The sequence below is a fragment of the Centroberyx gerrardi genome, chromosome 3, assembly GCF_048128805.1.
Source record: "Centroberyx gerrardi isolate f3 chromosome 3, fCenGer3.hap1.cur.20231027, whole genome shotgun sequence".
Lineage (NCBI taxonomy): Eukaryota > Metazoa > Chordata > Actinopteri > Beryciformes > Berycidae > Centroberyx > Centroberyx gerrardi.
Genome location: NC_135999.1, coordinates 25,995,595 through 26,011,658, shown reverse-complemented (window position 1 = coordinate 26,011,658; position 16,064 = coordinate 25,995,595). Strand labels below are relative to the sequence as shown.

At 43.8% G+C, this 16,064-nt stretch overlaps 1 protein-coding gene across 1 annotated transcript in view; it reads right to left on the bottom strand.

The window, feature by feature from the left end:
* Positions 1–988: 988 nt before the first annotated feature.
* Positions 989–16,064, bottom strand: part of LOC139909249 (vasorin-like) — a 34,493-nt gene continuing 19,417 nt past the window's right edge. The window contains exon 2 of the mRNA XM_071896260.2: positions 989–5,921. Within this exon, the coding sequence (XP_071752361.1) occupies positions 3,777–5,900 (2,124 nt within the window). The 5' untranslated portion in view covers positions 5,901–5,921 and the 3' untranslated portion in view covers positions 989–3,776. The remainder of the gene's footprint in view (positions 5,922–16,064) is intronic.

The window sequence follows — 16,064 nt, the reverse complement described above, 5'->3', positions numbered from 1 at the left end:
TGGCCGACATACCTGAACCATGCATACACAGCGTCCTGCTTTGTGTCAGAAGATCTGTTTGGTTGCCATGGATACTGGTCAGGGACACAATACTAATCTATCTATCTATCTATCTATCTATCTATCTATCTATGTGTCTGTCTATCTGTCGAGGATGGGGTGGATACTGTAGATCAACTAATAATTGATGTGCTATGGAAGTTTGTTTCATTACAAGTTGAGCCTTGCACTCTTCACTATTGGTTGCAATCTTGGCAATCTAATTGTAGCATATTGTATTGCCGTCATTGTAAATTGCTGTGGATAAGAGCGTCACCTACAGTAAATACCAGAAATGTAAATTTGGCTAAGTGGTCGAGGAAAACATTAGCATTCATCCGACTGTTAGCAAAACTGTTTCATCTCTGTCATCTTTAAGCTGTGTTTTTCTTTATAATGTTTTTCATTGCCATCTATTCTTGACTATTAGCGGAAAATACAGCAAATGACCTCTCTCCACAAACCAGCATAACGTCACAAAGTCACCATTCTGAGGTTGAGGTTAGTGTGTGTGTGATGAGGTATTGAAAGATATGGCGTGTGTTTAATCAACGTCTGTTGTTATTGGAAGTCCTTACTCGGTTGCTGTTTTTAATGTTCCTCTATGAACAAGGCCTTGTAAATTCAAAACTGATTTATAGAGCACTAAATTGGCCCAGATTCCTCAAATCCAACAGCGAGAGGAGAGCTGCTAAGGCCCTATCTACTGTGAGCATCGACATATACTGAGTAAAATATGGTATGCATTTATTCGTTTGGTCCTTGTGAGGACTAGAAAGTAAGTGTTTATACTTAAAAAAAATGTCTTGCTTTGTGTAATTGTGCATACTATGAACCCATATAAAACTGACTTTAAGTTTCAAGCATCAAACAAAAACAAAAACACAGAACACAGGCATTTTCACATTAAGTCTTTTTAATACTGTTCTTTTTTCAGCATTTCTTTTCTCACAAACACATACACAAAAACATTATTGACTTCTTAAACAAACAAAAGACATAAAAAATAGACATAAAAAAAAAGGTTTCCCTAAATAAACAGGGAAGGTACTGTAACGCGCATGTTGAAAATATTTCAAACATTTCCTGTCCCTCTCACTGTCTAAAGCAATGCAGGATGTCTTCCAGTTGATATATTAGGGGAGAGCAGATATATGAGCATCTGTGTCTCTGTTTATATTGGAATATTGACAGAGTGAAGAAGTAGTGAAGCCAGAGAGGATGGTAAGCTGATTTTGGACAGTGTTGGAGTGTAGTACATGGACTCAGTTATAAAGAGTAGTATTGTAGAGAAATCAAACACTCAGGCACACGCACACATACACACACACACACACACACACACACCTGAACAATCTAGATGATAAAATGACACCGGGTCAGCCAAAGTTTCGGCTGCACCGAACTGTTGAACCGAGGAAGCTACTTTTTAAATCTGTCAGATACACTGTCAAAATTGATACTGCATTACAAGCAAATCCCATTACATTTCATGTTTCCTCATTTTTAGTCTGTAATGCGCCGTATGCAATGTTCTCCTGTCAAGCAAAATAGAGCCCCTATTGTTCTTAAAATGCGTATCAGCATCATGTAATATGAAACTCTACAAGCTGTCTGTAAGTCTCAAGGCAAATTCCTGCACATCTATCATACTTTGTGATTTAAGATTCTGTTTCTCAGGGAGGAAAGAGGCATTAAAAAAAAGAAAAGAAGACAGAAAGTAACACTAAAAGTTTGTGACATTCCCAGCTCCAGACAGGAAAAGAGAATAAATACATCAGAACGGTGTACTTAGTCCGTACATTTCACAGTCTGGTTGGCTGTAAACAAGCAAAACAGTCTCCAAACACACAAGCCAATAATCATTGTTGACCAACACACACTGGATGAATGGAGCGGAGAGACAGAGAGGGGAAACATGAAGGGCAGAGAGAGAGAGAGAGAGTGAGAGAACAAAAAGCTACCGGGGATATTGTCTGCAGCCGTATCTCAGAAACGTTATGGTCAGCAGCGCCTGGAGGAAACGACTGCCTACAAGTCAGCGACACTTATAGTAAATTGCCTCAAAGCTCTTTGAACTTGCTTTCTTTTCTCGGCACGTGTGCGCCGCTTTATAGGAGTGGGCTTTGTGGCAAAAGGGCTTTGAACACAGTTTTGGGAGCTTTAGCGGTCAAAAACAGTCTGAGGTTTGTCTTAACCATGTCCTTATGGAGCGTTGGCAGACCTGGCAGAGAGAGTGAAGTGTCTGGGAGTTTAGAGTCCATGCACTCGACAGTCACATTCAGTTCTTCAAACATATTTGGGCAAAACTCATTCCAAAGTATTCTGGACATGGTCTAAAGACGTCTCAGTTTTAATTTAATCTTTTCAAGGAGATATTTCATTTGACCCGCACATTGTTATTGGTTGCTTATAAAGTTGGTGATCTAAGAGCTTAAGCTTATTTACTGAGGCACTCATTGTCAGTTGCTCTGGAGAGTTTCAGCGAAATGTAACCTAAAATGTAAATATAAAATGATCTAATCCATGACGACTTAACTGGGGAGCACAGTTCATAACATATTCACACTAAAGACAACAATAGCAATACTGAAGAAACAGCAACAGCAAAATGCATGAGAAAAATACAAAAAAAAAAACATTACAAAAACAGAATATCATGATATCAGCTAGACAAAACAGCCTTCCCATAGTATCACAGCACAGAGCTACGCAGGCCAAAAACAGTCCATTCTCAATGTCTCTTCATTCAGTCCATTTATCTTTCACAGCAAATTTATCTCACATGAAGACAACAGCTTTGGAGTGTGTGGGGTAATGGTAGATCTGTTGGCGCTGACGAATCAAATTCTCATGCGAAGAACCTTCTAGTTCTATTTCAAACTAGATAATATTAAAAAACAAATCCGGAGTCCCATTATTAGCTTTGTAGAGTGATTTTTAAATTTTTTGTGTTATTGCATTTCCTTCTGTGACCATCAGACTTGTAGCAGTTCCTGATTGCGACACTGGAAAGGAATATTTCTTTTCAGTGCAAGTTTCGTTTTTTTGCCATGGAGCAGTTTGGAGGAGTTTGTTGAAAATCCATTTTGTACCAGAAGTGTGGTCCAGGTGAGTCTACATCTGCATCGTTTTCATTTATACCACTGTAATTTCCTCCAGTTCTGTAGCCCAAACATTGGGACACATACCCCCATACTGTATCTCCCAAATCCAGCAACAGGATTGCAGCTCATTCAAATACAGTTTCTTTTACATCAACAAAGCAACTTAAAAAAAATAAGCCAAAAATGACAGACATGTCAATGCAAAAAGGCACTTCCGTTTTCAGTCTGCTACTTAGACCCTTGTAGGCGATTGCACTTAGTTTAAACACTTGGTTAGGTTTTCCCACCATCACACTCTGCTGGATGACTTCAAAACCACATCCCTTTCATTGTCCAACAGTGGTTTAGTGACTGAGGAGCTCATTTCCAATATGCTATATATCCATTTCGAAAACAAATCTGAAGTTCATCATTCAGTATCTCTAAAATATAAAGGATCCAATCTGTAGTGTTATCGATTAGACAACAAAAGACGAGTAAGTGCCACTTTTCAAATGGTGGATATCTCATTTTGGAATGAAACTCTTTGACTTTAACCACCAAGAGAGCCATAGGAGGATTCCATTAGCCTCTGTGGGCAAGCCCCATATCTCTTCCATATCTTTCCAAGTCACTGAATTGTACTGAATCTTAGAAATAAGAGGGTTTCAAGGCTGCTACATTGTTATTCGATGGACAATGTCCTTGCATTAAGGGAACCTCATATTCCAAACTCCCATTTTGTTGCAAGGTTGGGGGCGGCTGAGGAGTGTGACAGCGGTCGATCTCTGGCTGTTTGTGGGGTAGAGTACCATTTCCCCCATTCTCCAGGCAGGCCTTGACCCCCTCCAGTTCCATGGGATCGGGATCAGCCGGGCCCAGCTCCAGCTCCATTCCGGCCTTGGCCCGCCTCCTCTTCCGCAGACAGATGACTGTCCCGGCCACCACAGCGACCCCCAGCACCAGGGCCAGGGCAGCCAGGGCGGGGATGAGAGTGTAGGTCAGCTGACTCGGCGTCTCTATCCTGGACTCTGAAGATGTAATCTGGACCCCTGCGGTGCGAGCCTCCGTACACGACCCAGTTTCCACAGAGCTGTTAGCCCTGGAATTGACTCTCTCACCCAGCGGACTGGCGCAGACTGAGTAGGTACAGTTGGGCCTCAGGCCACGCAGGGTGTACTCTGGGTAGGATGCTGGCACACTAAGGATCATGGGGCGGCGGTCAGGACCTGAGAGGTTGCGATAGGTCAGCCTGATGCCACGGATGTGTGGCCTTGTCTCGATGAAGCGGTGCAGGTCGAGGAGGATGGATGTGGAGGTCACCTGTCGTGAGCTGATGGCATCAAGTTCAAAGGGCATCACCTTGGCAACCACAGAGACTTCTGTTGTCGAGGGTTTGGGTGGCTCAGGGACTTCCTCCACATTCTCGCAGTAGAGGCCAGAGGTTCCCGGGGGACACAGGCAGCCCAGTTGCCCCATGCGTTCAAAACGACAGGTGCCCCCGTTAAGGCAGATGTTTGGTGGGCAGATGTGTTGCTCATGTTCCCCGCTGGTGGAGCTAGGGGACACTGGAGGTTCTGGTGGAAGGAGGTAGCTGTCTGTTTTTGAGGAGAGGGGCTCTTTGCTGGGTGGAGGAGGGGGAATAGCATTGGTATGGGTGGTTTCTGGGGAAGTGGTTGGCATCTGGGGCACAGAGGTACTCTCCATGGGAAAGCCAATCAGCACCGTCGTGGTAGACGGACACCCAAAATCCTTGTGCTCCAGCCCTGCAAGCATCCTCCCAGCGTTAACTGGGGGGAAGTGGCATCTGGTTTCTTCAAGCCTCCCAAGATTCACAGTCTTGTCTTTCAGCCAGGCAGGGAACCAGGCCAGCGGACACAGGCAGTTAAATGGGTTCTCAGCTGCTGTCAGGTGTATCAACTTGGGAAAGGTCTGGAAGAAACCCTGGGGGAATCCCTGGAGATTAAGTCCACTCAGGTCCAGGTCGTGGAGCCCAGTCAGCTTCTGGAAGTCCTCCGTCCTGAGCTCACCCAGGGGGTTGGCAGTGAGGCTGAGCTTGATCAACCCCTTCAGGGATTCCTGCTTGAGGGCCTGGGGCACCTCCACTAGCTGGTTCTGGGAGATATCGAGGTCATGGAGGTTCACCAGGGAGGCCATCAGATCTTCGTCCAGGGACGTGAGGCCCAGAGAGGCCACTTTAAGGGCCTCCAGGTGGGGGGTCTGGAGGTCTGAGGATCCCAGGGTTGGGATGTTGTTGTGGCTGAGATCAAGAAGCAGAAGCCTGGGTAGATGAAGGGATGGCAGAGAGGTGAGCTGGTTCCCCTGGAGCTTGAGTTCCAGTAGCATTTCTAAACCTTCAAAAGCTTCCAAATGGATGCTCTGGATACGGTTGGCATGGAGATATAGCCTCTCCAACTGGACCAGCCCAGAAAAACTGTCCTTGGAGATATGGGTAATGTAGTTAGAAGACAAGTCCAAGTTCTTCAACATTGACAGTGTCTCAAACACACCACCTGGAACCTCCGTCAGCTCATTCTGGCTCAGGTCCACCATCTCCAGGTCCCCCAGGCCTCTGAAGTCGTCCTGGGCCAGAGTGTCGATGCCGTTCTGGAAGATGTAGAGGTTTTTAGTGGAGGTGGGGACTCGGGGCACGGTGCTGGAGCGCCGCTGGATACAGAATATCGCATCCTGGGTCTGGCAGGTGCAGTCCGCTGGACAGTCATCGGACAGCACCAGGCCAGATGAGAGGAGGAAGAGAAGGAGGAAGGGCAGCATGGTGGTGTCAGGCCTGAAACTCTGAAAGAGATGAGAGAGAGGGAAAAGGTCAGTATTAGTCACCATAGACTGTTACAAAGCTGGTCTTAATTAAGAATGAGACTTTAAATAACACATTGAGACATAAAGCAGAAACTGCGGTTACTGAGGATCAACAGTCTGGTAGTGAGAACCTGAATGTGTGTTAAGTAAGAAGTCTCCTCTGTTTCTCAATCTAATTTCGAAAGTCTAATTCTATTGGTTCATAAATTCATGCAAGAGAGGGATTTTTCTTTATCCCTTTGTCTTCGTCCACACACACACACACACACACACACACACACGCACATAGTAACACTGGCCACTCCATCGTGGTGAATTTGCCGTTTGCTTAATGAGCACACACTCAGGGGATAAGGACCCCCAGGCCAAGGCCAGGGCTTAACGTGGCCCACCCAGCGTGACCCGTCCTGGGGTAAGTGAGAAGCGTGTTCAGCCTCTTTGCTGTGTTTATGACACGGTCCTCAGCCCGTGAAACCCAGTCCGCAGTAACGCGGCTGGACACCCACAGCCACATGGCTACTACATACAAACACAGCCTAGTAAGCGTGTAGACACACATCCACAAACGTGCACACACACACATTTGCTTAATAGAAACACATGCACACTCCATCATTTCTTGAGATATATTTGCTCACCCACACACACATTACCAAACACATGGAAGACACATACAGGACTTCAGGAAATTAGGGGGGAGAGAAAGAGTTTGCATGTGTGTGTGTGTGTGTGTGTGTGTGTGAGAGAGAGAGAGAGAGAGAGAGAGAGAGAGAGAGAGAGGGCAGTTCAGTTTAACATCCCACTGCAGAGAATAAAAGCCTGAATGTAGTAAAAGTACATTGAAACTAACTCTAAAGCTAGATCTTAAACCTAGCTTTAGCTAATAAGTGTTGACTGAAGCTGAGGAGTTGTGATTTCCACATGAGCTTTTATCTACCAAACTGTCGAAACAAAGCTGTAAGTATGGCTAGGTTTGTGCTAAAGCCTGGATCAAAAACTAGTTCTAGCACTCCTCTTCATCCTTCTCCTTAGCCTCCTTTTCCTCCGCATCCTCCTGTTTTCCCTCTTCCATCTCCTCCTCCTTCATCTTACCTCTCTTTTTCCCACTCTTCTACCTCCTCCAGCCTTCTTCCTCCTTCTGTCTTCCTCCTCCTTCTTTGCCCCCCCTCCTCCTCTTCCTTCATCTTCTTCTCCCCTTATACCTCTTCCCTACTCTTTCTCCTGGCCCTCCTTACCATCTCCTTTCCCTCCTCCGCTTCCCCTCTTTTGTTCCTTTTTCTATTTACTACTGACTTCACCAGTGACTGTGTATAAAGCCTCATGGGGGCCGTAAGTTCTGTTCTGTCTGTGGAGATGCCTGAAGGAAAAAGGAGGGTCTATAAAATGGTGGCTTAATTTACTGCCTGGGGTTAGCAGGAGCAGCGGCCTCCATAGTATAATAAATGCTGTGATTCACTTCACAGTGCAGGAAGATAAACAATCAAACTCACTCCAAACCAGACTTCTCCTCAATCTCTGCTTTTTCATGACATGTTCTCCTTTTTTCTTTCTTTTCATCGCCTCATTATGTATTGACCGTTCTGTCACTCCATGGGCCAACTGTCAAAGAATGTGTTTCAACAACATTACAGTTTGTCAAGGTTGACCTGTTTTTTATGCAGAAATCCAAACAATGTTGATTGTGATTAATATGACTCATTTTGATGATTTAGAAACTCTTGAAATATCACATATCGCATTGCTTAATGTTGTGGAACGGTTAAAAGTAGACTAAAATACTTTCCTATCTTTTCTCCCTGGCTCTTTCTCTATTGAACATGATCATTCTTGGGATACATGAGTATTTGTTAAAACTATTGTCTGGGCATTGTGACTTTGAGCCTTGCACACCTTACCATTATTTGCTTGTAATGTGGCAATTTAGGAATGTAAGCTTATTCTACTGTTGCCCTCACTATCAGTAGCTCTGGCGAGTCCTATGAAGCAAATGTAAATATAGACTCAGAGATTTATGTATTGGATTGTTCAAGGTTTGTACATTTGATTGTTATCATCGCTGCTGCAATGCAAATCTCTGATAAGTACTGAAGTCCAAGGTTGTGATTTAGCCTCAGCTTGGCCGGGATCTTACACACACATACGTTCATGCAAATATCTATTGATAACACAGTCATGCATGCACACGTATGCATGTGCACGCAAAACTGTGCACACTGTCCATATGCACACAACAATGCAAACACAAATGCAAGCGCACACACACACACACGCATGCTTGGGCCAGACGGCTGGCGCAGGTTATCCTGAATGTAACCCTAACCTTAATCCTGACACCAGACCAGTCGGAGCACAACAAGATTTTTTTCAAACATGTTTGATTTTGTCGGACCGAGTCTGGTTAGGCTTGTGTGGTGTGAATCACTCCAAGACTCACCAAGAATCTGACAGTCAATGAGAGTTTAGCTCAAGGGGGAGGAAAACAATAATGAACCGTTAGAGAAGTCGCTTTTAACAACAACTCCCACTCATGTAGATAGTTTACACCAGTAGAGATTCTCAATTCCTGTTATACTATTCTATGTGGAGGAATAAACCCTATATTAAGTGGTTTAAAATGGCAACATGCCTGGATCAATCCACCTTAGTATGCAGTTACAAATTAGGTCAAAGAAGTCTCATACAATTTATCATCAATGTTATCTTTGTAATAATGTTACTAAGAAATACAGTTATAGTGTGAATGTAAACTGCCATGGAGCAAGAAACCTTATAACACCTGTTTCATGTCTACAGCGAATTGTTCTGAACGAATGGGAAAATATTTTTGAATGACAAAAAAAGTGTAGCGTGTAATCGCCTCGTCTTCATGTGTGTAATTCTCCATCTTTGCCCCGTCGCCCGGTGGTTTCTGATGGGACAGAAAGAATTTAATCAAGACCAGTCGTTTAGTCTGAACTGCCCCCGACAGGCAAGTTTTGAACAGTCTTGTAGTTTGACCTGAACTTTACTCAAAAGCACAAAATGCAGGCACAGCTCTCCCCATCGCCCCTCTTCTTCCCTCCATCTCTCCCTCCCTCCTTCTCTCTGACCTGGTTTGTGTCAGTGAACCCTTGCACCCGTGCTTCTCCCCCTGCCGCCCTCTCCAAGACTCCCGGGGTGGAAACTGAGGTAGAAACTTAAGATGTTTCATTAAAGCCAGGAGCGTACCTCCGGCCCCACGCCTCCTTTCCCCTCCTGCCCTCCTGTCTCTTCCATTCATCCCCCTCTCCTCATAACAGACAGAGAGCAGGGTCTGAGCCGGTCAGCACGGCTGGAATTTGCAATATCCCCCCAAAATCCATCTTGATCATGAGCAAACAGACAGAGACAGGGGGAGGGAGGTGGTGGAAGAGGGAGAAGGACAGAAGAGGAGGAAGGGCGAATGTAAAGAATTAGGAGGTTAGAGAAATGACTGTATAGATAAAGAGTTCTGAAGTTGAAGTGGCAAACACACATTCAGATTAAACAGATTTATTTGGTGTTTGAAGAACCAAAATTGGGATTTCAAATGGCATGGTAGTGTATACATTTTAGGCATTAGCTGACAACAAGTGAACAGGAAAAGGTTCAGTGTCTTGTTCAAGGACAGTTTGACAAGACATGGTTGTTGTGGGGATCGAACCTCTGACCTTGTTAGTTACAGGAAGGGTCTAAGCAACAAACCACACTCTGTAACTAAGTTGGTCAGTTCTCAGCATGTTTGTACTGCTCTTACATTTCATAGAAAGTCACAGTAACATGCTATCAGAATAAAACAAAGATAAGGCAAAGGAACTGTGAAGAAATGAGGGAGAAAACAACGGGTAGTGAGTGTGTAGAATCCGCATAGTACAAGTCTCTCAATCTGTCGTCTCGTTGTAATCCAGGGGGTGATGTCTGATCTTTGATATGCTCTTAAACTCTTTGAGGTTTCTAAAATCTGCGCCTGATTAAGACTTGGTTTCCTTTCAAATCGAGTCTTGTCAGTGCGGCGTCTCCATGTTTTGGCCAGTACCTTCATTACAACTGATTTTATCTGTTGTTTGAATGAACTTTAGTTTAGTTTAGTTGTGCATCAGAGGCAAAGTGATAAGAAAGATAAAAGGAAAAAGCAAGCAAACACACCAAAAGATCAAGATGACAAGCAAAGGTGTAACTGATAACCAACTTTGCAGTTTGAGACTGCCTGCACTCTTAAACATGATGTGTCATTTTCAACACATCCCTGTGTCCAGTTTGGCATCACATCTGTGTTACTCTTCAACACAATACATGTTGACATTATACACAGTGTCAAATGTGTTGCTATTAGCATACAATAAGTTGTGTTGTAAAGTAATGTCTCAAAACATACAGACACACACAAGTGTTGAAAAGGAACCATTCTTTTTAAGAGTGTAACATTGCAGCAGGAGCCAGAAGGCTGCAGGAGCAAACTTGTAGATAGTGTCTGAAATTACCAAAAAATGTACCTGGCCAAAATAAGGAATATACATGTTTCATAGAAATATGTCACCCTGCCTGTTTTTAGTGCTATTTCATCATACTATAAAGCAAGGAATCTCTGTCTGTATGTGTGTCCTTCGCATATCTCGAGAACCGTTCGTCCGATCTTCGTCACACTTGGCGGGTGTATTGCTGGGGACCCAAGGACGTGCAGTGTCGAGTGTGAAGTTGTTTGGATGAGCGGTTCTCGAGAAAACTGCAAGCAGCAATACCGGAGGCCAAGCAATCGGCCCGTTCCAGACAGGCATGTTTTGAACGGGCACTGCACTAGTGTATAGAATGCTAAAGATCAATTTTGTAATTCATCACAAAGTACAGAACAGAACTCACTATAACCATGTTTGTCTCAAAAAGTTACCGGCCAGTGCAGCAGGTGACACTTATTGATTTATCTGCCAAAAGGGAAATTTTACAGACATTTTGCGTTTGGTGGATGTTAATTTCGGACATGGTTGTGGTGTTGAGCCTGCAGAGGGAAAAGCAGGTAAAGTGGAAAAAGGTCTGGTGTGTTACGATGCTGAAGTCACCAAACCACTCTGTCACATCAGCCAGTAGTAAATGAGCTTCACCTCACAGTCTCTATAGGTAATCACACACACACACACACACACAATGAAACCGTCTGCAGTCTGACACAATGCTCCACTGGAGTCAGAGAATTACTACTGTGATATGGACGTCAAACAAGGCATAAGACTTCTTTTGTCAGAGACACATGTCTTGGTTTAAAGACACACTTAGGCCCGGAATCCGGATCTCTCTTTGTGTGCAGTCACTTATAGTGCAATAATAGGATTATAATACGAGCTGTTCGCCATTCCTTTTAGGGTACTGCTGCTGGCACACTTGTTGGGTGAATAAATAGACTGACAGGGAGACGAATGAATAGAGAATGAGTGAATGCGTTTGTGTGTGTTTGGGAGGGAGGAAAAGAAAGAGAAAAAAGAAAGGAGAGAGAGAGAGAGAGAGAGAGAGAGAGAGAGAGTTAACAAAGGAAATTACTAATCATGCAACTGAAAAAGTTTCTCTTGTCAATTTCCACAGGCCATTTGGCTTCCCTTGCTATATTTCTGACAGTTTGTCTGTCTAAATAAAAGGTGACATGATTAACAGGTTTATTTCATGTTTGGCCATTCGCTCTTCTCACCACACCGGATAGTCTTCTTCTATAAACTCCTATCAGCTCAAACGGTTGTTTATTTTTTCTGCCATTTCAAATCCTTAGTAGGCTACATGGTCTTGTGGCTTGTGTCAAAACATGTAGGTAAACACTCTTGAAAGGATGCATCATTTTCAACCCCATTGCAAGCCTAGTTAGGACAACACACACTTGTGTAGCTTGCCAATTAGCTTGTTTGACTTAGGTTTTGCATATTGTTGGTTGGCCTTCATTGTTGTAAGTGGTTTTAATCCTTTGCTGAGGATGTAACTTGACCGTAGCACTAACATTAGTTGTGAAGCTGTATTAGTGAGCTATTATTGATTTGGTGTTATTTTCCATTGTAATATTTTAAGGTCATTTTTCAAAACTTGAAAATGTGGTGACTGTTGTTTTGTGTGCCTCAGCATCAGCTGCAGCCGGTCCTCTCTGCTGGCTGTCTTGACATGCTTACAGCTGACAGGCAAGGAAATTAGAGGCAAGCTAGTTTTCACTTTATTATTATTATTGCTAGTGGTAGTAGTAGCAGTAGTAGTAATAGCAGTAGTAGTAGTAGTAGTAGTAGTAGTAGTAGTAGGAGGAGGAGGAGGAGGAGGAGTAGTTTGAAAAGAATATGCAGGGAAACAAATCCATCAGTAACTTGCTGTAAGTTCATCGCCACTGCTTCCAGCATAAATCATTCTTTTTAAATTGACTCAGCTTTTCAAAGGGATGAAGTGAGGGAAATAGGGATGTAGAGAGGGATGAAGGGAGAAATGAAAAGCTTACAGCTTACAGTCTGTACAGGCCTATTTTCAGTACTTTTGTCCTTTTTTAGCATCGTTCTATATTTGCCTTCTCTTTTCCTTTTGTTTGTCTTTGACTGGCTGTCCACACCACAAAGCCGACAATCTGCCATCCAGCTTCTTCATCTTAGCAGTCAAAACATGGGGAGCAGTGCTATGCTGCATGCAATCAGTCCTACATTACACTACAGTCACTTTACTAGGTGTTGCAAAACCGGTTATCTTTGCTCTTTCACAAATTCATAATCATATGTGACAGAGTATTCTGCTTTTAAAACCTTGCGGAATGCAGTATATCCTTAGCTATTTGTATGTGTAGATAAGATCATATGATGAAAGAAAAGCATCGCTGTCAAAATGACATAAAACAGGTAACATGCAACCCCCAGTGGGCCCACAACATGCATAACTGCGTGCACACACACACACACACACACACACACACACACCAACATGTCTACAACACAGCTGGGTTCTGTTACCCACAATACACTGCAGCCATCTCTCACTGTGAAAGAGAAAAAGAGGCGCACATAAACCTTTGTCCACCACCATGATAAGAGAGTGAGGTAGGGAGAGAGAGAGAGAGAGAGAGAGAGAGAGAGAGAGAGAGAGAAATTAAGTGTCTTAATAGCTGGTAGCTGCGGTCTACCTCTATTCATCCAAACTCCACTGTAAACAAAGCCTGATTCCTCTACACTTAGACCGCATGACAAAGGCCAGACATGAAAGTCACAGTATATTCTGCCATAACATTCGCTCACAGCTGACCATAGTGCCATACAAAGCCAAAGAGCAGTGATGGTGTGAGATGTGAAACTGAGAAAAAATGACTTGTAAGTAAATAACAGTTAGGCACTAGGACCCAGAGCAGCAGAGGTCCGCTGTCCCTCATGCATCTGCAAAAAATAAGATTTTCAGCAGTGAAGAAACTTTCTCATTGACATCCATATATTTTCTAACATAACCCACAGCACCAGAAGTGATAATACGTGTGCCGCTATTAACATATGCTGTGTTGGAAAGTAACAGCAAGTCCCAAAGTAGACCCAAAGGTGTTAAAAGTGACACATCATTAAAAGAGAGTAGACTCTTGAAGCGGGAATGAAGGGAATGAAGTGGTTCTTCTTCAGTTGCACAACATGGACTTTTGTCTTCTTTTTCTTTTCAGTTTTTTCCACGCTCTCAGGAGTGAGCATTGAGACATCAAAGGAAAGTGGTGCAACTCTTGCTCTTAAATCTTCAGAGGAGTGGAGGAGTAAAACATGACAGCGAGAGGGAGTAAGTGATGGAAGGAAAGTATGGCAGAGGAGAAACTAAAAGTAAATGGGTATAGAGAGAGAAGTAAGGCAACGGTATACTAACATGTCAAACATGCCAGTAATAGAATCACAGTCAAAAACAGCACATTTGTGTATATTCGTTGCGGCTTTGTATTGTTGGTTTACCGTATTTCCTCTAATATTGGCCCGGGCCTTTATTTACCTCAACTGCAGAGGGTACCAGGCCTTTATTGGAAGCAGGCTTATATTAGAGACAGGCCTTTATTTCTAATTCCCTCTGTTTGATAAGTATATTTGCTCATATTTTAGTATGAAGCCTCCTTGTTTTCTGATCTGTTTCTGTTGGGGTACGTTAGACGTTTTTTTGTTACTGCAATGCATTACGATAATTACGGTAATCGACGACGGCACGCTCCAGAGACTTCCGCCGGCCGAGCCATCTTGTGGCACTTGTACATAACTACAAACTACAGTTACAAACAGGCACCAGGAGTTTACCGGTATCCACCGTTGTTTGCATGTAAGCTGAAGCTAACTGAAGCTAACTGAACCTGGGCGCCGATGTGTTCCCGGTGATCCGGCTGAGATTTCGGCGGGGGTCCGGGGCTTGGATCGGGAGGATCAATGCGGGCCGTGGACGCGGTGGAGAGGACAGCGGCGGAGAGAGGAGACGGACACGGTCCAGCCATATACTAGGTTTTGACCTAGTCTTGTTTCCTTTGTTTTTTCCCCCGGCCTGTATTTGAGGCCGGCCTTTATTTGTTCGTGTCGACGACGCGAACACTCCATGCCAGTGGGGGTGTATGAAGATTAAAGAGGTAAACGTAACCTAGGGAAACTAGAAATAGCAGTGACAAAAACTAAAAGACTGGAATGAAAGTTGGTGTTTAAGTAGTAATCAACATTTTCATATGAATAAATGTCCATTTTGTAACTCCATTTTGCCAGTTAATGAAAGCTTTTCCCAGGAAAAATCCTCTGGCACACAGGAAGTGATGTGTTTTACATTTCCAGCAGTAGTAAGAGCGGTTAGTTTGTAATAAATAGCGGAACGAGGGAGAGAGTGAGAAATGAAGGTAAAGAGGTAGAGAGAAAGGATCATAAATTGTGTCATAAAGTTGGTCTGTGGGGAGATTACGTCATTTTCACGGAGGGAAAAAAAAAAGGGACATGAGTTAGTGGTACAAGCCACAACCCCCTCCCACCCCCCTCACCCCCTCCCGAAACTCCCCAAAGTGGAATATCCCATTACCTATTGCCTGTAAAGCTTACCCGTAAAATCAGTTTAACAACTAATCTGCTTTAAGAGTTCAACCCGAAAAACTCGAACTGAAATAACAAAGGCTGCAATCATGCAATATTGTGTAAGAATATCTGCTGTCCAGCGGTTTTCTGGCTCCGTATGAACAGACACATGAACGCACATACGCACACACATTAACCCTGCACACACGCCGAAAATGTCTCTTTAAGTCCCTGTGACAACTCTTGACCTTTGTCCCCTGAGCCCTTCGGCAAATCCATCCCCAACACATTCCACGGTGCGGCCGGGCGGCGCTGCCTCTCCGCCACGCTCCGCCACAGACCGAATTCAGCAGGGCAGATGCTGAGCTTCGGCACGACACACTCCTGAGAGCCTGTATCCACACACACAAACAAATTCGCAGACACACACACACATTTGATACTGGTGAGGACCTTCCACTGACTATATTCAGTCCACAACCCCTAACCTTAACCCTCACCACCTCCTGCCTGACCCTAACCTTTAGGATACCCTAAACCTACACCAGCAAACACTCTGACACTGAATAGATGTATAAACACGACGGCCTGTACCAACGCTGAAAACCCGTGTAAATATAGCACTGACATGACAGTTGAGACGCCGTCCATAGTCGTCCATAACTGCTACCTGAATGGTTTTGTGAAATTGGAACCTAAATATCTTTCTGGTTTCAGTTCAAAAGTTTCCAAAGCTGTTGTAATATATTTTATTTTAGGAAGGAGACTCCTGCACACTGCCTTGCAACACACAGCACTTTACTGATGAGCTTTCAGCCTTAGGCCATCATCAGAGCAAAGTGAGCAGAACACCAAACACACAGGTGTGCAGATATCCTGACTAGTACAATATATTTTTTGTGTACCATGCTATAATATCATATTGTGAATATTTTGTGCTTATTTGTGTTGACATTGAACTCGGCCGCCTCCTGCATGTCACTGTCCGTCAGTAACCATACCCAGCAGACATTTTGATTTGAATAGATGTCGATACAATCATCTGCACCGACATTGCAGACGATCAATATAGCACTGAAATTAAATTTGAGACAACGTCCGCAGTCGTCCATAACTGCTACCTGCA